The 21,403-nt window shown below is 35.7% G+C and overlaps 2 protein-coding genes and 1 long non-coding RNA gene across 6 annotated transcripts; all 3 read right to left on the reverse strand.

Annotated features, from left to right (window-relative positions):
• Nucleotides 1-330: 330 nt before the first annotated feature.
• Nucleotides 331-5,260, reverse strand: LOC106749848 (lipid storage droplets surface-binding protein 2-like). Its single transcript, XM_014629706.1, has 4 exons — nucleotides 4,919-5,260; nucleotides 3,027-3,381; nucleotides 2,375-2,621; nucleotides 331-1,861 (listed from the first exon to the last, which is right to left on the reverse strand). The coding sequence occupies exons 2-4, from the start codon at nucleotides 3,336-3,338 to the stop codon at nucleotides 1,596-1,598; spliced, it is 825 nt and encodes a 274-aa protein (XP_014485192.1). The 5' UTR covers nucleotides 3,339-3,381; nucleotides 4,919-5,260; the 3' UTR covers nucleotides 331-1,595.
• A 2,379-nt stretch (nucleotides 5,261-7,639) lies between these two features.
• On the reverse strand, nucleotides 7,640-16,470 carry LOC106749843 (lipid storage droplets surface-binding protein 1). 4 transcript variants are annotated; one of them, XM_014629695.1, is made up of 9 exons: nucleotides 16,295-16,385; nucleotides 15,901-16,158; nucleotides 14,818-14,960; nucleotides 13,544-13,729; nucleotides 12,048-12,237; nucleotides 11,422-11,600; nucleotides 9,085-9,342; nucleotides 8,283-8,384; nucleotides 7,640-8,115 (listed from the first exon to the last, which is right to left on the reverse strand). In XM_014629695.1, exons 2-9 carry the CDS (start codon nucleotides 15,908-15,910, stop codon nucleotides 7,987-7,989), a joined length of 1,197 nt encoding a protein of 398 aa, XP_014485181.1. In that variant the 5' UTR covers nucleotides 15,911-16,158; nucleotides 16,295-16,385; the 3' UTR covers nucleotides 7,640-7,986. The 4 variants fall into 4 exon arrangements, with proteins under 4 accessions (XP_014485181.1, XP_014485180.1, XP_014485179.1 ...); XM_014629694.1 differs by lacking the exon at nucleotides 15,901-16,158 and having other exon boundaries at nucleotides 11,422-11,591; nucleotides 16,295-16,470; XM_014629693.1 differs by lacking the exon at nucleotides 15,901-16,158 and having other exon boundaries at nucleotides 16,295-16,470.
• A 3,239-nt stretch (nucleotides 16,471-19,709) lies between these two features.
• On the reverse strand, nucleotides 19,710-20,874 carry LOC106749842. Its single transcript, XR_001374884.1, has 4 exons — nucleotides 20,705-20,874; nucleotides 20,173-20,340; nucleotides 20,019-20,088; nucleotides 19,710-19,927 (listed from the first exon to the last, which is right to left on the reverse strand). It is a non-coding gene; the product is annotated as an uncharacterized LOC106749842 (long non-coding RNA).
• Between the last annotated feature and the right edge of the window lie 529 nt (nucleotides 20,875-21,403).

The raw sequence follows: 21,403 nt of genomic DNA on the forward strand, positions 1-21,403 counted from the left end.
ATAATAATACATTGCTAATGAGAGACATAATGGGTGTAATCATGCGTTTCGTAATTAGCGTAGACGCGTCTAGATAAGTTTTACTGTCCATTCACATTCTTGCCTTAGCGAGACCCAAGTTGCAGAGATAAGGCTGCATGTTATGGCTGCGGCGAATAAAAAGGTTAAAGGATTCAAGAAAACAATAGTGAATTATTCTACGGAGAATATCGGAATATTACTGTTCTCAATATTTAACTTACTTCAGCTTTGTGTACGACGAGTGCACGATATATCATGACGCATCGTTATCTAATAAAGTAATAATAAAGACAGAAAAGAAAAAGAAAATTATTGCAGTTTTATATTTATTAGGCTGATATGCTCATCAAGTACAAAATATATAAACGTAACTTTTAACCAGACACAATAGGTTTCGTATATTTATGTATAAGGATGTATATTACAAATGTATAAATATACACTTGCATTTATGAAAGAGGACGTACTTGCTCACTGAGTGCTATTATTGCATTCGAGACTATAATGGATATATATATGCTGCACGCAATAATAATCAGAGCACAAATTTACACAGTGAATCAGACGTATTTCCAATCGGGAAATTCTACATGAAGGTCCGAATATATATATTTACAATAATTCTTAGGTACTACACTGCTGTAATATATGTGTATTGACGTAAAGAAAAAGAACGTGCATTACTATTGAGTATTATTTTGGAAATTACAGGTTTCGCGATACCTAAATTTCGTTTCTACGTTCGGCTGTATCCTCCAAGAAAGAAAGCAAAGAATATAGCAGGAATGTCCAAAATATATATTATAGGGGCGTCTTAAAGATAGAATATTCCTACGATATATTTTCGACATTCCTGCTCTATAGAAAAGAGAAGAAAATGTTTTCTTCTACCGCTCGAAGTTTTATCTAATCGCAGTTCTATCGTAATCTGTGTTAATATCTAATCCGTTCTAATTTACGATCATAAGATATGAAGACTCATTTATAATCTTTATAATTTTCCAGTATCTCGGCTAAATTAGCACGTAATAATGAATACCAACACAGACAACAATAATATAATTTCAACTAAAGCTACCGCTAGCGTACGAGACATCTCGGGATGAAATTAGAACGTTCGTGAAAGATCGGCAGTTTAGTGAAAAGTGGAAGATCGAATCCCATTGAATACTGAGTGTGTTACGACATGTAATATTTTACATATTTCTAATATGCGATGATTCTCATATTTTTCACTTCTGTAAATTTTGTAACTAAAGGAGCAACTCCCTTCGCACACGGCGCCCATATGCGGTGTTCAATTTGTACAACGGCTTGCGGTAGCTTTGATTTCAATAATGTCAATGTCGCATTGCTATTAATAACGTGAAATTTCAAAGGTTGCGCGTGCTTTTCACAGCTCAATTTCCTTCGCAGCCGCGAAGAATCTGCAAGTATCGCGCGAAATCGCGTTAATTTGACTTCTAGCGGTATGCTATGCAATTATAATTGAGAAATGCGTTTAACGCATGTGAACATTCAAAATAAATAAAAACTATGCATCGGGAAAATTTGCAAGAAAAAAACTTGTGTTTTCAGTTCGTCTTTTCCTTTCCGTTTGTCAAATCTTTCTCTTCTTCGGACTTACATTTCTCGATATGTTTCTCGTTAGCCTCGTGAAGACTCCGTGTGAGACAGAGAAACTCGACTAATTGGTTGACGTAAGGCACCAAGTAATCCTTCTTGACGACGCCGAAATGATGTATCACGTATGAATATATGCGTTTTGTTGCTTTAGTGGTCAGGCAACCGATCGTTTGCAAAACACGCAACAGCTTATCCTCCTCGGCTGTTTTTAAATCTACAATAGTCATATTTGCAATTAAAGGCGGATATATTTCAGTGTAATCGCATAAATCGACATTTAAGAGGAGACAAACTATATGTTTAGTTCAATATAATGTTCTGATTTCAAATTTTCTTCGTTGACTAATAATAGAGAAATTGCGTATGCGAGACATAAATAAAATACAGCAATTAGATCAATCTCCAAATCTGAGCTGAAGCCAAAAGATATTTCAAACGATGAATTAAAAATAGATTATGTAAAGAGGCCGGAAGATAAGAAAGCAACTGGTAAGAAATAATTACGAACTCTCATGTCATATTACTTACTTTCACTAACTTTCTCGCTGACGCGACTTTCATTACATCGTGATTGAATTTTGTGTCGACATATATAGAAACGTTAAGAAGCCAGGAATTTAATTAACTTTTATCCGCTCGTAGTACATTATTTTTACAATAATCTACGTAATTTGGAACGTTCCGAAAAATGAAAAAAATTTATATGAAAAAATATGTATATAGTTACCTATCATTTCTTCCCCGTCTATTGGTGGGAAATAATCGTCAAGGAGATTATCAATGAGAACACCCGTGCTGACTATGCCTTTTACCGCCGTGTTACCATAGTACGTATCGAGTATTTGGTTGGTTTTCTTCCAGGTGACGTCTCGTAAAATCTCCGCTTGCTCGAGAATCATGTGATTTATATATGAAACGCCCATTATCGCGGGTGAAATGGTTTGAAAAGCAAGTATGTACGTATCTTGAACAATCTGAAAGATACAACGTCTAATATTATTATATTCTTGCTCTCGGTTTTAATCTCTACCCAGATAGCACGATATTCCAAATCGGGATATAAAACCTCTTTAAGACATCTCTAACCCCTCTTATCTGCAGCCATACTTGAAGACGTCAACGGTAAGTAAATTTGACCAATCATAGTCGTTTATTAGAAGAATAATCAACCATGGTAGATCAATTTGTTTGCCTCTTAAAGCAAAGTTACAGACAAAGCGTCTTACTTACAGACGTTTTAAAGATACCTTAAAAACGTTTTAATTTTCGACATTGTGCTGTTTGGGTATCAAAATTTCAAAAATTCGTTCGATACGGACATGCGTGTTGAGCGAGATCAAGTATTCGTCGCGATTAGAACATATATATTCATTTCGCACCTGCTCAGGCTTTTCCTTCACCAGCGGCACCTTTTCCTCGATTTTATCGAGACCGCGACACAGCTTGTCGTCGACGAAATGTATTTGGTTTCCAAGTCTTGTCGCGATCGGCATGGCGATGGGCTTCGCCAGCTTCGTTGCGGTATTCAAAGACATCTCGATAGTAGTGAACGCCCCGTACATTAGTCGGTGAAAGTTCTTTACTCTGGAATAAGTTTCTGCGGATTTTGTGAGCGCCAACTCGACCATGGGTAATCCCATCACTCGGTCCAGGGCCACCAAATGAGGAACTTGCGTTGTTGCGGTCGCCATATTTTACCGTAAAATTGTCTCACAGTATTTCGAAAATTTGTATCTGAAAGATTTGACGATGATTTTACAATGATAATTACGAGCATTCTTCAAGCCGGAAAAGATAATTTGTATGTTTTTTTTTTTAGAGAAAGACTGACGCTTTCTTGGTACAAATTTCTCCTTCAACCCGAAAATAAAATTTTGATATCACCTTGATGCTCTTAAAAATAGTTTGCGCCTACTAGACGCAAACTATCTTTAAGAGCCTATAGGTTAAATAAAATCCTACTTTGACGATACTTGACATATTTTAACTTCTCTTTTGAACTTTTAATTCTACAAGTTGAATTTCAATGCTGCTTTTAACAACCTATTTTGATACTAAAACGGAAATTTAAAATACCATCAGGGTCAAAGTAAGAATATATATTACATAATTACATAATTATAATTATATATTATTAGAATAAATAATTTAGTTCTGTGTACTAAATATATAATATACGGAATTAGTACTGTATATATAGTATACAAAATTGCATTATTTAGATTGCAATATCAAATATTTGGTCGACAAATAATCATCAAATTTTAACAGTTATTACCAAATTTTTTCTTCAATATGCTATATTGTGAAGTCAAAAAATGAATAACATCGGGTCGAAAAATTTCGAATTGGAAAGTTTTTTCAAATCCCGCATAGACGAATATAAGAAAGTAAAACGGAAATACGTTCTCTTGGAATATTATTTTACAATACAATCTCTTCCGAATAGAATGGAACAGAATTTCCAAATTTATATATATATATGTGTGTGTATCTATGTGCATGAACGTAATTCTGATCAATGAACTCGATCCTCGCGCATGAACTTTCTCAGATTTCCCTTGAAAAGCGTTCGTTACTACTTAATATTTAGTAAGTAATTATTGCGTTAGATTGCTAAATCAAAGCACAATATTAAATGACACGATATAAATGTAAACGATCGACTCGTTACGAAACTCTATAGAACGCTAAGCCGAAATCGGGAAAATGACCTTTCATGATCACGCAAATGTAGATATATATTGTAAACATCAAGGTATTTGAAAGCAACGATAGTCTACAACATTCTCGAGAAGTGTCGATACAATTCATTCTCTCCGAGCAAAGCGGAGACTGATTTCTATGTTTAATTTTCGACCGAAGTATTTCGCAAACCTTCACTTTTACTCGAGTATAATTACTAAAGTATATTCGAAATTCACAGACAAATCGAAACCGCTAGCCCGACGAAAAGCAAGATGACAGACGATAAGACCGAAAAACTCTCCGATTCTAATATTATTCTACCGATGGATCAATATCTTTTTTTTCTTTTCACTTTTCTAGCGTCTATTTCATTCCACTGGGAATTACCCATTCTTGAACACAGAATTCGTGTGAAACGTGTGACGTCGCTCCAGATTTCCAGAAGTGAAACTCCGTTTGCCGAGGAAAACGCGTCGGACAGTTGGGATGAGAAACAGCGTGTTGAAAGATTCTAATCAGTATAAATTCGCGCATCGATCGATCGAATTTAAAGACCACTTCCGTCGCTGGAAACGATACTCACGAGCTCGAGCGGTTGCTTCTTCGTCGATTAGCCGTTGCTGACGATGGTTCTTCAGTGTGTCTGGTGCGTCCGCACGAATGCCGCCTCCAGTCACGCTCGATGAACACTTATAATGTGACGAATCGCTTGCGCAGTGAACGTGGTTCAAACGAGCCAATGACGACTGAGCGAAGTGCGATGTCCGTAGTTCCTTGGCTGTCTACATGGTCAGATTCACGTACATGGTAGTTTTCATGGTCAGACCTTGAAAAAAAGGGTCTGGCCGCATATAAAAATTGCTACGTGAAGGACGATTAAGACGAATTGTTCCGTGCGTGCGGACACTGAGAAATTTTTTTTTTTTCAAATGAGAACATATATATATATATTTTTCTCTTTTTAATTTTTATCTTTTTATGAAAGCAATTGTTTATTTTAATTAATCCTACGTGTTCCTCTTTTCAATTTTTTGGTGAACAACTATTTTACTCGTATGAGGTATACATTTTTATCGTACTACTCATTTCGATACTAACATAATGTTACGGTATGGTAACATTCACTTTCAGCGTCAACTTGTGATTGCATTTCGTGCAATTGAAACGTCCGATTGTAGTGGGATAACTCGTTACACTTTTTAGAGAAGCGGAATGCATAACGCACGCGAATGTCAATTTTACGGAATAATGCATGAGTCGTTGAAAATGTGTCTTTGAAAAACCTGTATCGAGAGATGTATTTTGTAATTTATTAAATTGTACAATGCTTTCGCGCGTTAGTTAAAATAGTTAATTTCTTCTTCTAAATAACTGAGAATAATATATTGTAGTTGCAATTTTCATGAAAAAAAGTATTAATGATTAAACGATACGAAAGATACGCGTCTACTCGGATCAGCATAATAAAAATAATTTTAATACGCGTGTATTTATATCTCCCACTCTCTGCTTGTTACACATTGAAGTTATAATTTTTTCGCACGCTACTGTGAAAAGAAGGGACAAAATTTCTCGTCACCCCTCTCCGTGGCTGGCCATGTGTTTCTGCCTGCTGTTCAAAGTCCACACTGTCATATCGTGCACGTTATCGTCGCAGAGGCGATATAAGAAAGCGATTAAAGAAAAATTATTGGAAATTCATTAGCTAAGGAAATTCGAATTTCTTCTCCTCTTTCTGATTTGCTTTCAAATTATTAAATCATACATCTTTAATTTTGATTATTTATCATTATTCTGAGAAAAAAATATGTAGAAAATAAAAAATATTTATTCGGTGGTACCGATAACATATTTATTTAATTCTTTCATTTAACTAAAATAAACAATTGCTTTCATGGGAAGATATAAAATTAAGAAAATATTTTTATTTTCTTATTTAAAACAAAAATATTTTCTCAATGTAAAAATATATACATTGATATATGTAAATATATTGTTAATTGTCATTGAATTAATCATTTTAATTTTTGAGGCATTTTTTTCAGTAGGGAATCAGTGTCATGTTTCTATTGTGGATAAATTTTTTTTATGTGAATTTACATAACGTAAAAATGAAACTCTCATTAATGCAAATAAATATGATCATCAAAATGTCGAAATAGAACATACATACAATTTGAGATGTTATATTCCATTAAATGAAATTATATTCCCGATAATATTATATTTCCATAAAAAATTTTTTTGCTTATCAACATACTCGACATTTCATAATCAAAAATATGTGGTAAGTGATTGATTAAAGAAAAAAAAGCGATGAAAAAATACATTAGATAGATACAAATCTGTTTTCACAATCATTACATAATGAAAGGCAATTCGAATCTGTCGTCATACATTTACGTTACTGTTCATCGATTAAATTCCAGAGTCCATGTTTGTCTAACTGGTGCGATTCATAGATACAACTTAATCTTGTAATCGCATAATGTTTTTCTTGAAACCAAGTCCCGCACACTTCACTCTGACCAATGAACTTCGTTCTAATCAGGGTAGATTCGAACGTTTAAATTAGCTTTTCGGAAATCTCTCAGGTCCGTAGAAAGAAACGGCTGTCGAAGACTTCGGATGACGTCCAACATTTCTTTGCAACATAGGGAATTTTCGGTACATTTCGATATGTTAATTATTGTTCTTATTATAAATGTACGTGCATCACATATTAGCAACATTTCGATATTGTTCCATATAATACTGTTAATTTACAGCTATTAATGATGCGCATTCAAAAATGTTGCAAATGCAACTGTTGTTTCCTACTTGTCTGAAATCAACGTATACAAATATCATTATCATTATATTATGTTATTATATTATTTTCTTGCTATTTTTTTTAAATAAAACAGTTAATATTTTGCATTTGTCACATACGTATCGCTACTCACCCGAGAAACAGGAAGTTCAACTTACTTAGATTCTATGATTACATACGATTTCTCCGCTTTCCCTGTCCGAAGAGAATGCAGTGAGAATGAAACTTCTCGCGATCTCTTCGAAGACTCGGAGTTAAAATCCACACCGCGTGATCACGTTCCTGGCGACGTGCTAAAAGTAAGTAATCTTATCTCATGTCATCGATGCACCGCGCTCTAAAAAAATATCATTGCTACAAAAGCCGAAGAAATTGCAAAAATTGTTTTCTCAAATTTCCGCTTATTCATCGAGTGATGTACACATCGTATCGTCGTTCCAAGCGTTTGAGGGATGAACAGAAGGAAATGAATGAACATCGGCTCGCGCAGTGTTACGGTTAATCAAGACGGCCCTTTATTTTTTCCTCCTCACCTACACTCTTAACTACCGTAGAAGCAATAATTTGACCAATGACTAAATTGAGAAGAATGAACGCGGCACGGGTACACTGTGCCGGTGATAAAATATATCCTGTCCTTGTATTATCGTATCAACGAGTATACAAAATCGTAAACTTCGTATAAAGATAATGGGCGCTGCGTTAATTGACGAGCGGCGGCGGTGACGGCTTGACGGCTTCTTCCCTACTACCGAGAGTGTCTTTGACCTTGTAATCGAAAACCATACCGGAAGGGAAGAAACCCGCGCGTAGCAATTTTCAAGCGAGACTCGCGTCGGTTACTCGATACCATTTATCGGAGGATTGGACGACACCGACATGTGGTTGTTGTGGTTTTGCTGGCGGTTCTGCACGCGTGATACCTTCTGAGAGTTCGGGCGACCAGCTAAGAATGCAGCGAGTCGTTCCTGCGGAAAGTAGTCAAGTGTTTTACTATCGCGCATACATGGGAAGGACGAAAATTTCCGAGAGAATGTCTTGATAATTCGCGAGAAAGTTACTCAATGCGATTTATCGCTAGTAATTGACGTCAATATTAGGATAGTCGGGGAGATATGATGGAGTGCGTGCGTACCAATAATAGATTCGTGGTCGAATTCAGTCTCTCGATTGCGGAGCGTATGACGGATACTTGTTCCTTCGCGACAACTTTGCTCTTACCTATGAGTGGTGTCATCTGGAAAGCAATGTGTACATATAGTGTAAGACATTTTATAGGCCTCTTCATTCACAGGCGTTAAAATGCTTTCTTTTTTTTTCTTCGTTTTATTTTTTCTTTTTTTAATAAAACCAACATCGTTCGTCAAATTGAACAAGATATCGCGATCTATTGTCTTTTGTGTGCACAATGAGGAAAAAACAATTAGAAATTCATCTGTAGAATATAAATTATTTCACAGAAATAAATCTTGTCTCTCTCTCTCTCTCTGCGCTAAATCTCACAAGCGAATCTTTAAATACTTTTTCCTTATTATACACTGACAAGAAAATACTTAACATTTATTTCTGGGATATAAGGGTTATTTCACAGAAAAATTTAAGAAACATTATTTCTTCCGGAAATAAACCTCATACCTTTCAGAAATAAATGTTTAAGTACTTCCTTCCCAGTGTGCTCAAGAATGAAAATGGATCGCAATAAAAAAATTTATTTCTGTGAAATAAACTTTATTAAATTTTTAAGCATTTTTCTCCAATGCAGCAAGATATACGTGGGAATCATATTTGCTTTCAAATCAACGTCATTCTTTTTGTTCGAGTAATGCATCGCTAGAAAAGTCGGGAGAAAGTGCGCGGCTTTCGCCGTAATGTCGAGAGGTTATCGCTCCCTCTTCGATCGAATGGCGCACGGGTGAACGGGTGAAAATTGTTGTAACCTTCAACGTGGCATCTGCGACGGCAAGTAGTTGGTCAGAGAGCCTGACGAACAGATGACCTAAACGACGCGGGGTCTTGGCCGCCAATGCCGACGCACCATTCACCAGGTGCACTACACGCCGTGCCGATTCACGCGTCAACAGCACCAGCAATTGCTCCAACGTGGCTGGACGCGCCTGATTTTCAGGTTCGGGTAAGCTCAACGTAGCCCACAGCTCCTTGGCTTTCTGCAGCGCCAGTTTTGGGTCTGTGGCTAGCTACGCACGACAAACAATAAGTAGAACGTAAGGTCGACCGATGAGCGCGAATTATGTTAGTGCTGTGCATGCGTTACGGCAAAAGTGACCGGCTGATTTGGTTTAATCATTTTCCGCTAGAACTGCGCACATGTATTCCGTAGCAAAGATTTTTCTGCATAAAAATCGCCAAGAGTTTCGCCAAATCGACTAATTGTTGATTAACCTGTTCGGTTTGACAAGTTGATTAAAAATAATCAACTTTTTATCGCAATATTTATATATATCGCATTATGATAAGCACTATGATGGTGTCTCTGTTGTTTGTAAGTGGACCGCCTGCAACACATTGCTACTCGACGCTTCCAAAACTAATAGTATAATTTTTGGCTTTGCTAGATACGCCAACCTACGTATCCGGTTGCGCACTTAGAATAACTGTCAATAATATTCAGATCAAGAAAAGATCAGATCTAGAAAAGTTAAAAACCTAGGTATCATGCTTACTGACACCTCCTCAGTGAAAAGAGTTTACTAGCTGCTTTTTCTATTGAGCGCAGCCATTATCTTTATTTACAAAACATTGATAAATAGTCATCATTCTCATCTCATGCTTTACATTATATGATTATCCTTTTGTCAACTATATTCTTTATTTTTCCTTTTCCTGCGCGATTGTCTTATATCTACATGTTATATTTTACCTTTTGTTGCTCTTACAGGATCTATCCTAGAACATAATAAAGCTGATTTTATTCTATTTTATAAACATCGAAATAGATGCAGACCTTGTAGGATCAAAGTTACGAGATTATAGAGTGCGAACGTTGCATAATAGCTGTTTTGCACGACTAGAGTCAGAGACTGAGGTCAGCTTTTCCTTTGGTCTAAGTGCGAATTCTAATACTTCATGTGTGGTTAAATTAAACCGATTCCGCCGCTGTAGAAAAATTTATAGAAAAATACATCGCGTACTTAGAGACATCTGCTTTCTGATGGGTCAGCATGAACTTAACATTTAAGTATCACGCTCTTCTTGAATGTTTGTTGTTACTGTGTTATCGAATGGTTCATCGATTAATACAAGTTATTAATATAACGGACGCTTTGCGCAGTAACATTTCCGTAGTCGATTCCATAACGATTATTTCTGGCGAGCTATATTTTTCCGTCTAGTTATTATATTTACATAGTCCCGGATGCGTAGAAATAATTGGTGAAACATAATATCGGCTGCGTAAAAAATATCAGCATGTAATACACATATGATTAGTTACAAAGAGGTTACAAAATTTTCTTTTTTATAAATTTCGAGACGTATTCCGCGTGTAGAAAAATTTGTTTCTTAGTCATTCTTAGGAGATACATTTTTCTATTGGATATGAAATACGTTACGAAATTCATTGAAAGAAGTACTACAGCTTTTTTATATAACTAATCATACAGGATGTAAGCACATAAGCATTAGACTGAAGGAAAAAAATGCTACATTCAAGTAAATATTTGCTAAGGAGTATTAGAATATTTATATAATAATTTATAGGTTTCGGAAACCCGTTTTTATCTAATTTTACTCAATTTTTCCACGGATATCTTCGGTTTCTGCCCCTATGATACAAAAATTCTCATGTGTTCGGTTAAAAACTATCACATTACTCTGTTCTCATAAAGAAGGTGAGAAACCAAAAAATTTGCGGAAAAATGGGGAAAAAAACGGTTTTCTTTGAAGCACTGAAAACTGTAGAAATAATTATTTTAATTAGATTAAATAAATATTACTTAAATGTAGTACTTTTTTTCAGTGTGCTACATTGAAGTGATATATACTTAATCTACAAGTAAAAATTCCAAAAAAGAATATATATATATATTATATATACTTCTTAGAAAATATTTACTTGAATGTTGTATTTTCTTCTTTCAGTGTAAGGAACTAATTAATAATATGATATATTAATAATATATAATGTTATTAATAATAACAATAATAATATGACATGATAATAGTTTGCATAGGTTTTCTATTATTCACACATGTCCGCAAATTTGAAAAAAATACTAGAGAAATAGGCAAAGAAAATTCCAATCGATTAAACTTACCAATTCTATCACATACAGAAGAACGTGGATGCACTCCGTTCCTTGCTCTTTGAGCGCGCGCGCTTCGGCCAAAGTGCGTCGTGTCAATCTTTTTTGCAGTTTTCGCGAGAATCTCGCGCCGTGCTTGATCGTCCGTGTCGTTTTGCTCGCGGGTTCAGCGGGGCTGATCTCTGAAAAGTCTGTTGCTCAATCACACCACATGAACACGCTTGTTACGCTGAGAAAAAAGTATTTCAGAATTTATTTCTGTAAAATAAACCTTACATCACATAGATGGATCTTATTTTATAGAAATAAACGTTATTTCGCAAGAATAAATCTTATTTCTGTGAAATAAATCCTATAGCCCACAAATATATTTTTAACTACTTTTTTTTTCTCAGTGTAACGACGGCCTGCCATAATTTATCGCTCGTTAATATCGCACTCCGCTGTTGTGTCGTTTATTACTTGTTTCTTATGCAACACGGCAGGAGAATTGGCGACGTTTTGTAATATTTTAAACTGGTCCATTTATGTCCAAATTCAATTCAAATCCAAAATCGCAAAGGAAAACCTTAGCGTTATGTCGTCTTATATCTCAAATTATGAATTTGATCGAGCGCGTTATCATACGACAATCTTACCGTCCACTTTATCAGCTGGATCCTCCGGCAAATAGCGATCTACGTATTTGTCTGCGACCGTTAGTGCACCGTCCAATCTGTCAGCCGCGGCGTCGGCGGCTTGACTACCGATTTGCTTGACACTTCCGGCACGCATCAGCACCGGCCTTACAATCTTGTTATTTACATACTCTCGCGTGTTGAGATACATCTTGAAAGAGAAAATTTGTATTAATTTGCACGCAATAATGTTAACAAGATTAATCAGTTTTTTCTTCTACAGGTTGGCTAATCACTTCTATCTTCCGCTATTCACGCGTTACACTGTATGATTAAATAGCGATCTTTATCATTTTTCCATGTTTCTTGGAGTCTTTCCTGTCGAATTAATATCACTCTCAGGTTCTTGTGTGTAAACGGAAAAATTAATTCCCTTGGTGTAACTGAATTTTCCGTTAACTATGGACCAGATTAAAATTCGGTTGTAAAGGTTCCTTTAGATTTAGTATACGTGTTTGTTCGATTTTTATTTATTTTATTATATTTGTTTAATATGAACAACATAATTTATCCAACGAGAAATGAACCATCGAATCGATATGAAATCGACGTCGAAACAATTGAAATTACATCAAGTCGACTTGATGTCAATTTGATGTCGATTCGATGTTTAATTTTCACTGGATGACATCAAGTATCATTTTGTTTGAATAAAAATATTATTGTTTCACTAGAGTAAATCATGTTTGATAGAAAAAAAAATTATTATTTAGAGAAAATGTTTGGTTTTCAAAAAAAAAAAACAACTAATTTCATTATATATTAAATATTGTTTCACTGAAACAAAAAGAAGTTCTTTAATATTTTTCTAGCATAGTTATCACTTTCAAACATTTTATTGCTTGTGACAACCATTCTAATGTTTGGATGAAAATATTAATGAAATATATTATTTGATACGAAGATATTTATTGCTTGAGAAATCAAACGATTCTTTTTGAATCAAACATTTATTTATTCGCTTTAATATTTAATATTTGATATGAAGATATTTATTGAATGAGAAATCAAACGATCCTTTTTGAATCAAACATTCATTTATTCGCTCAATTCTAAAAGATACATTTGTTTCAATTAAAGAAATTTTATTAAATTCGAAAGAATTTTCTTCTCCGTGTAAAAATATTCTTGTAGAAGGTTTTTATTCAGTCAATTCACAGTTGTCTGAACCAAATTTTAATATAACTGAATGTTCACACGAATGTTCTCAGTCGTGGTAACAGAAATATCATTTTTTGTCACCGAGTTTTTATCTAGTCCCTATTCTACAGCAAGAACTGTTGAAGAGTTCTTTCCCGTGAATATCCCTAAAATTCTGAGTTCGGTATTTTAAATTCAACTGCACTTCCTTTCGCGATCGGGGACTTTCATAATGTTGACCGAAATTAATAATGACATTGTACACGGAAAAATAACAAGAATATTATCCGGTGAAGTAAAAAGATTCGTAAACTTACAACGTAAGGAGGAAGATGCACCGCTGGCACTCTCTCCTCGACAATGTCGATACCTTTGCACAGCAGCTGATCGATCGTCGCAATTGGCCCGTTGAGCGCGAAAAAAGCTGGCTTCGCTGTCGCCGTTGCAATCGCTAATGACTGCTCCGCCGTACCCAGGCTCCAGTTCATTAAGGAATTCGAACGCTGTACAGGAACAAGTGATGACAATTAAGCATCGCACAATGGATTCTGTCTTCGTGACATGGATAGATTTTCCAAGAGAACCGTCCTCGTTTCTCCCATTATGATTAAATATTGCACAGAAGAAACACATTACATTTAATATATTATTCACAGAAGAATCCATATTTTTCATCGCACTATTAATCGTTCTTTAAAGAAATTCTGCATTTATCTTAGATTACACAATAAAAAAACTTGTGTCCAAATATTAAAATTTTCTGGTGTGTACTAATAATTTTTAATCATTATTTAAATGTAAAATTAATATACAGCTGACCATTTTCGTGATATTTTTATATGTTATATCAATTTAGTAACTTAACATTTTTGTGCATCATTTAAAAGTGAAACCTTACTTCGAGTTCTTTTAATACAATTGTTTAGTTGATTTAATATATTATATATATTAAATATATATGTGTTTGTTATCTCAAGATTGTGTATTAAATCGATATTCACCTGCAGTAACAATTATCATCTTAAAATTTAGGCAATGCATATGTAGGTGAAGCATAGCAGTGGTGTAGCACGTAAGATGGTAAGTGACTCAAGATCTAAAGTTCCAGAGTTCTCAAGTCCATCAAGCACATTTTTCAAATAAAATACTAGTTGAATCAACTAAATGGCAAATAATTAAGAAGATTTCAAGTATAGTTATTAATGACATCTTAAGAATATGATTAAAAAAAAAGTAATAAATAATCTTTCGAGTGAAAATAGCATTTGTTCTATTTGACATTATAGATATATGCCAATTTAATTGCTATTACGAATAAAATTTAAATCGAAATAAATTATATCATATGTCAGAAGAAAATGTGTCAATTCCATTAGTGTCAATTCATTGACATTTTCAATTTATGAACAAGTAATACATAACGAATGAGTTATTTCGACTTAAAATTTAGGGTGGACTTTCTGGAACAGGTAAAAAATATCATGTAATGATGAAAATTAATATTTTATTTTTTACTGTGTATATGTGAAATTTCCATTGTTATCTAACAATACGACACCTCTATCACGCGCAATATAACATGTGAGCCTACCTTAATCTTTTCATACACATTACCAGCGATGTGTATGCCGCTCTCAACGATGGGGAAGCTTGAAATCCTGGCGACGGACTCGAAATGCGGCAAATTCGAGTGTCGTCTTTTTGCGTTTGATCGTGCCATTTCAGAAATAGTTGCTGTAATTGACGATTGACAGTTGAATTAATGGTAGCTCGCTAAAATAACGCTGCACACCGTTCACCAAGCGTCGATAAGACTATTATCGCTAAATTTAGCTTCATCTCGTGTTTCGATATAGCACAAGCATCACGCACGCACGTTGCAGTGGAAAGAGTACATATCTGAGCGATTCAAGAATTATCCCTTGCAATAAAGTATACGGTTGAATGTACGATTACACTCAGCGTCGCCGTTTTATACGTCTCTTCGGCCGTTCTACTATCGCGCGTTTTAGAATCGCTCGCAATTATACGATACAACAATCGCTCGATTTATATAAATATATGTTTCTCTTTGCACTATCTGCGTTACCCGAAATAATTTGCGTATTATTTCGATTGACAGCGTAGCGATCGGTTATCTCGCACGAGCTCCGTCTCTCGTTGTCTTTCCGACGACTCGCTGCGCTAAATGCAAAATGCACCGTTCGTATCTACGGACGGTTGCCATCGCGGCCAGTGAAGACTAGATTATCGCTTATGACACCAGTCCGCTTGAAAAACACGTGCTCCCTTCGGCAAACGTAAACGGAGCCATATGTCAGTGAAAAAAACACGAGCTGCATCGGCGAACCGATAAGGGAGGTCATACCGCGAGAATGGCAGCGATTCTGCTTCGTGATTAATGTCGAGGCTATATGCACTTGTACTCCGAGCGTTCTGTCAAATCGCTCGAATACTTCGGTCCAAATCAATTCATCACGATTAATCGGCCGGCATGAGACAATTCCTCCACGTCCGCACTTTTCGCACTTTCACCCGCGATAACCGAGTCTCGACGAAATCCGGTGAAATCCACGACCGGCGCGGATGAACATTCGCGGATTTGTTTCGGCCGAGAATCGATCGATTGTACGACACGCATCGCGCGAAAATCAAACCTGCTTCGTGTACACACCCAATGTCATCTCGTCGTCCGCAGGATTCGCCTCGGCTTAACGGTATACGCGATGCTCGCCGTTTATCGTGTGAAAAACTCAATCAACCGCCGCGAAAAATTCAACCTCAGGCCGCTCCCATTCTTTATCTTCCTCTCTCTCACACAAACTCTCTTTACCGAGCACTCGGTCAATCGTCGCTAAATGATCATTACGAGACTTCACGCACTGTCCCTTCCCTCTTTTCTACTCCGTTCTCGATTTGGCTCCGCAATCAGCTGTGCAATCAAGTTCGGGAACCACACATAGGCATATAGAGCATAGCATGCGAACATAAATACGCGCGTCCTCACGGACAATGCACGTACTCATGCAGACGCGTCGACGCGAGTACCGCTATCAAGGGATCCTTACCTGAGGACAGCTGAAGCGGCGGCTGTCGGGAACTGACCTGGCGATTTTTCGTGGGACTCGTATGACGGCGAATCCGTTCCGACGACAGAAAACTCGGCGTCTCGACCGAAGAACGCGCCGTTGACTGCACGCCGGGGCCTGCGAACTGGTATCTCATCGGCTTGACCTATGACACATCCGATTATATACGGACGCAGCGGACGGTAATGGCGCATGAAGAAAACTTGTTCTAGCGCCTCCGTCATCCGCACTTCGGAATCGTTCATCTGGATATCGAACCGATTCTGCGAAAATGTCAGCGCCGGATCTCGCGCACGTTAATAATCCGCCGTTTGGAACGTCTGACGGCGGTAAATCATAAACGGGCCGCCGAGATTATACCGTGATATGAATTGGGTAACACAAGTGAAATACTTTTTCTCGAAAAAAATGTTGCACGTACGAATTACGTCTGCGTTTGCTTAAAAAAGAAATACATCAGCTCTTTGAGCGCGCAGAAAAGAGGAAAAAAAAGGTACGAATTTCTCTTTCTCTCTCTAATAATGACAATATGTCGTGAGAGAAGCGCTTATTACGCTTTTATCAGATCACTCGTGGTACTTTTATTGGCTCTCGGTCCTTCCGAGCTGTCTTGCAATTATTATTGTCCACCTTATCAATCAAGTGTTGCGGCATACGATATTTCAGATGTATGCGCGTAAAACATCGTATCTTGAATTTGGTTTTTAAGCACCGCTCCGAATCGCGCGATTTGGGGTACGTGCGGTTTAACGTTGTATGTGAGTACGTTCGTCCTATTTCGGGATTGCATCGCGTGCGCCTAATCGAGTGAGCATTCGTCATCCATCGGGCTGGCTCCATATATCAGATGAACATAATTAGCAGATTGATACTCCAAGGGACAAGAGTGCTCGTGGAAACGTGCCGGGGAAAAAGAAACCATGGAAAATTTGAAATTATCGCTGGCAGACGCTCTTAATTGCCATGGCAAAGTCCATTTCGCGTCCATATAGGGACGAGTGCGTTCGTGCTTTAATACGTCTCAATTTCCATTAGAGTTTCTCGTCTGTCAACCGCCGATGTTCTTCTTCACTTCACTTATTCATATGTTTTGATTATTCGATCCAAAGAAATATTACGTACAACAGTTCGTATGAGATTAAAGCCATTTTTACTTGTAAATAACAATGAGACGACATATAATTCAAATATTGGCTGTTGTTATCAACGACCTTTCGCTATCTTTCGGAAGAGAGTTTGATCCCGCGCTGATAAAATGACACATTTTTTGAGGCGATCAATTCATCGACCCATTTCGCACTTCCTTAGCATTGCGGAACCACATTGTGTATCAGATAGACCGCGCTGCATCGATCTGAATATGTGAAGATCAGATGGGGCGATGTTTAGAGAATGCACCGGGTAGGACCTCTCAATTTAATTTGAACAACGTCGCAACGGCAACACGCGGCCTGCCGTTGTAGCGAAGCAAGATGACTTTGCACCGATTCGCGGGTATTTGAGTGCGCTTTACCTTCATGGCTTGGTTCAAACGCCATGATTGTTGCGATCTCCTGTGACTGACTGGCCTGATAGTAAAGTCCTTCTTAATTCTATCAGACATAGAGGAAAACCTTATGGCCGTAGATATTGTATTTCGTTGTGAATGTTGATGGTTAGCTGGAATCAACCCATTAAATGAACAAAAAAAAACAAGAACTTATATTGTTACCTGCTATTTAGATTTATATTTTTCATACATGTGTATGTGTTTAGATTATATATCTGTAGCTTAATTAAACACATATCTAAAATATATTAAATTTAAAATAGTCAAATAGTAGGTGTTGCGCATAGAACTTTGTTGGTTATTGTATCTGTCGTTACGATTCTTTTAGCTCAATTCAATATATATTCCAGCAATCGGCTATTTTCTATTACAAACCTTTTGCACATTTATTTTGCAAGATCATAAGACCAAAGAAATACGTCGATTGTTAATATACTGACGTAATACACGTGTCTAGTTTGTAGATAGTTTTGTATTTTTCATGATTTTCGCGAGGCAGTTTCAATCTCAGACACATCGTCCATAACAAATTAGGACACTCCAGAAATGTCAATATGAGAGAGCGACACTGCCATTCAATGTTAAAATTTCGCTGTATCAGTTATTGTCGGTAAGAGTGGGTAACACAGTAATAACTATTCAATAGTAGGTAATATAAGTTTCTCAGGGGTCGGTAAGTTTTCAGGGTCGATATATTTTCGGGAGTCGGTAAGTTCGAGGGACGGGGGGGAGCGGTAAATTTTTTTATTGTGCATCGCAGAGGCAGAGCGAGATTTAAAGATTCCAATTTTTGGGTAGTTTCAAGTAAGCATAGTATTTCATTTTTTACGTATTACATATGAACCATATTGCATTCTCGAAGCAATAGATGTCAATGGGTTTGACCTGCCTTACAAAGTTACGAGTAACCTAAGTAATCTCATAAATCTCAAGTAGCTTATTATCAAGAATTGCAAAAATGTCGACGCTTAGGGCTTAGACAAAATATCAGCAAAGCTTCCGGAGTTATTTGACATCTCAGGCTGTGAGAAAGTTACTGAGAGAGGATTGGAGAAACACTGTATAGAATATTTAATCAGAAGAAATTGATGATTACAAATTACAACAAATCTGCTGTCTTCAAGCTAACGTGTATGATGTTAGAAGTATGTCTGGGTTGTGAGAATCCTTGGAAATACAAAAATGTTAATTGTGAGTCACATTTAGTAAGATTACAATGTGTAGTAAATACCTCACAGAAAGATTCACCTCTATTTGCATGTATTGCACCCTATTTGTATTATATAATTTTAACTACGCAGCAAATCAACTGTCATTACTTGAATATTAAAGCAAATAGAATATTACGTAGTAAAAAATAACATTTTGTGTAAGATATTAATTTCTAACCAATTAATTTTTTTTTCTCGACGTTTCTCCATAAAATGTACTCCAGCTCAATTTATAATACCACATATCATAATATTTTCATCGTTACAAATAAGTTTAACATGTCTGAAAGAAAGATTATATTTCTTCCAAATATGTTGCCAACTTGTTTTCTTTAGGACGTTGTTTCTTTCAAGAGACAGTGTAAACTACTGTACTGTGTACAGTGTGTGTACTTGACTTGTGAGAATCCTTGGATATGTAAAAAGAGTAATGTTAAATGAGAATCACCTTTAGTGAGATAACAGTATGTAGTAAACATTTCACAAAAATATTCACCTCTCTTTTTATCAATTATATACTATTTGTATAATTTCAGCTACACTGTAAATGAATTGTCATTACTTGAATATTAAATCAAATAAAACATCTTGTAGTAAAAAGCAACAATTTATTTAAAGATATTAATTTCTTACCAATTAATTTTTTTATCAATGTTCTTTCATAAAATCTAATTCAGCGCAATTTGTAATACTACATATCATAATATTTTCATTGTTAGTAATAAGTTGAATATGTTCCAAACAACGATATTTCTTCCAAATATGTTTCCAACTTATTTATTCTTGACGTTTTTCCTTTCAAAACACATGTGTTGCTCAACAGCCTTCTGAAGAACTGTTATGTGGTGGAACCTGCGATGAAAGAAAAATTTTATTATTAGGACGATTGATCAATTCAAATAGACCAACATATAGTTAATAAATTATTAAAAATATCACAAACATTACTACTACTGCATGTTTTGGCAATTCTCCATGATTTAAGAATAAAGTTGGGGCATGTTCTTATGCAACTGCAAATTGTGATCAAAGTACTTTTATCATAACATCTGAGGATAATCCAAAAGAAGTGAATCAATAACATTGTCTATTACTACCTTAGTCAGCCGCAACAATTCTTGATGAATAAGTTGTGCCTAGTTTCAGACATTGCTTTATCAGGATACAATTCTTCCAAAGTATCTCTTATTGTATCTTTTAATTGTGAGTCTTCCGTAATGTGCATATTATATAGTTTACGATGCTCATTTATTTATCTCCGTCTCCTAGAAAAAATATTTTAGTTAGGTTAACAAAATTGTTCACTGTCTCTTAATAGGTTATCTTTTGTTAATATACTGATGTATTATACATGTCAAGTTTGTAGACAGTTTTGTATTTTTCACGATTTTCGCGAAGCGGTTTTAATCTCAGACACAGCTTCCATAACAAATTAGGAAGCTTAAAAAATGTCAATATGAGAAAGCGCCTACTGTTTTCTCGAAGCAATAGATGTCAATAGGTTTGATCTGTGTTTCATTACGAAGGTCTGAATACGTTGTGTAATCTCAAAAATCTGAAGTAGCTTGGCATCAAGAATTGCAAAAATATCAACTACTAGGGCTTAGACAAAATATCAGGAGAGCTTACGGAGTTATTTGATATCTTAGGTTGTGAGAAAATCACTGAGAGAGGATCGGAGGTACTGTATAGAATGTTCAATCAGAAGAAATTGATTGTTACAAATTGAAACAAATCTGTTGCATCACAGCTAACTTGTATGATGTTAGAAGATTGTATGTCTGGCTTCACTTGTGANAAAACGTAATATTAATTGAGAGTCACTTTTGATAAGATAACAATTTGCAGTGAATATTTCACAGAAAGACTCACCTCTACTTATACGCATTATATACTATTTGCATAATTCCAACTATGCTGTAAATCAACTGTCATTACTTGAATATTAAAGTAAATAAAACATGAGGTGGTAAAAAGTAACACAAGTAGGTAGTAAAAGTAAGTTGTTTCAAGATATTAACTTCTTTCCAATTAATTTTACATTCGACGTTTCTTCATAAAATTTAATTTAGCTGAATTTATAACACCATGTATCATATCGTTTTCATTGTTACAAAGAAGTTTAATATGTTCTAAAAAAGATGATATTCCATCCAAATGTGCTCGCAATTTATTACCTTCTGGATGTTTTCTCTTACAAAAAATAAACACATGTGTCGCTCCATAGTCTTCTTAAGATCAAGAACTGTCCTATTATGTGGTGGAAGCAATGGTGAAATAAAAATTATATTATTAGGACGATTGATCAATTCAAATAGACCAAGATAT

This window comes from Dinoponera quadriceps, unplaced genomic scaffold, assembly GCF_001313825.1.
Source record: "Dinoponera quadriceps isolate SergipeBrazil2010 unplaced genomic scaffold, ASM131382v1 scaffold4498, whole genome shotgun sequence".
Classification (NCBI taxonomy): domain Eukaryota; kingdom Metazoa; phylum Arthropoda; class Insecta; order Hymenoptera; family Formicidae; genus Dinoponera; species Dinoponera quadriceps.

What these genes read in the sequence shown, in the direction of transcription:
- LOC106749848 (XM_014629706.1), bottom strand. Translation starts at nt 3,338, where the DNA reads ATGGCGACCGCAACAACGCAAGTTCCTCATTTGGTGGCCCTGGACCGA. An exon ending in TGAAGGAAAAGCCTGAGCAG is followed by an intron (nt 2,622 to 3,026) that starts GTGCGAAATGAA and finishes TGTATCTTTCAG; the next exon opens with ATTGTTCAAGATACGTACAT. An exon ending in AGACGGGGAAGAAATGATAG is followed by an intron (nt 1,862 to 2,374) that starts GTAACTATATAC and finishes TGACTATTGTAG; the next exon opens with ATTTAAAAACAGCCGAGGAG.
- LOC106749843 (XM_014629693.1), bottom strand. Translation starts at nt 16,451, where the DNA reads ATGAGATACCAGTTCGCAGGCCCCGGCGTGCAGTCAACGGCGCGTTCT. An exon ending in GCCGCTTCAGCTGTCCTCAG is followed by an intron (nt 14,961 to 16,294) that starts GTAAGGATCCCT and finishes CGTCAATTACAG; the next exon opens with CAACTATTTCTGAAATGGCA. An exon ending in ATGTGTATGAAAAGATTAAG is followed by an intron (nt 13,730 to 14,817) that starts GTAGGCTCACAT and finishes GTTCCTGTACAG; the next exon opens with CGTTCGAATTCCTTAATGAA.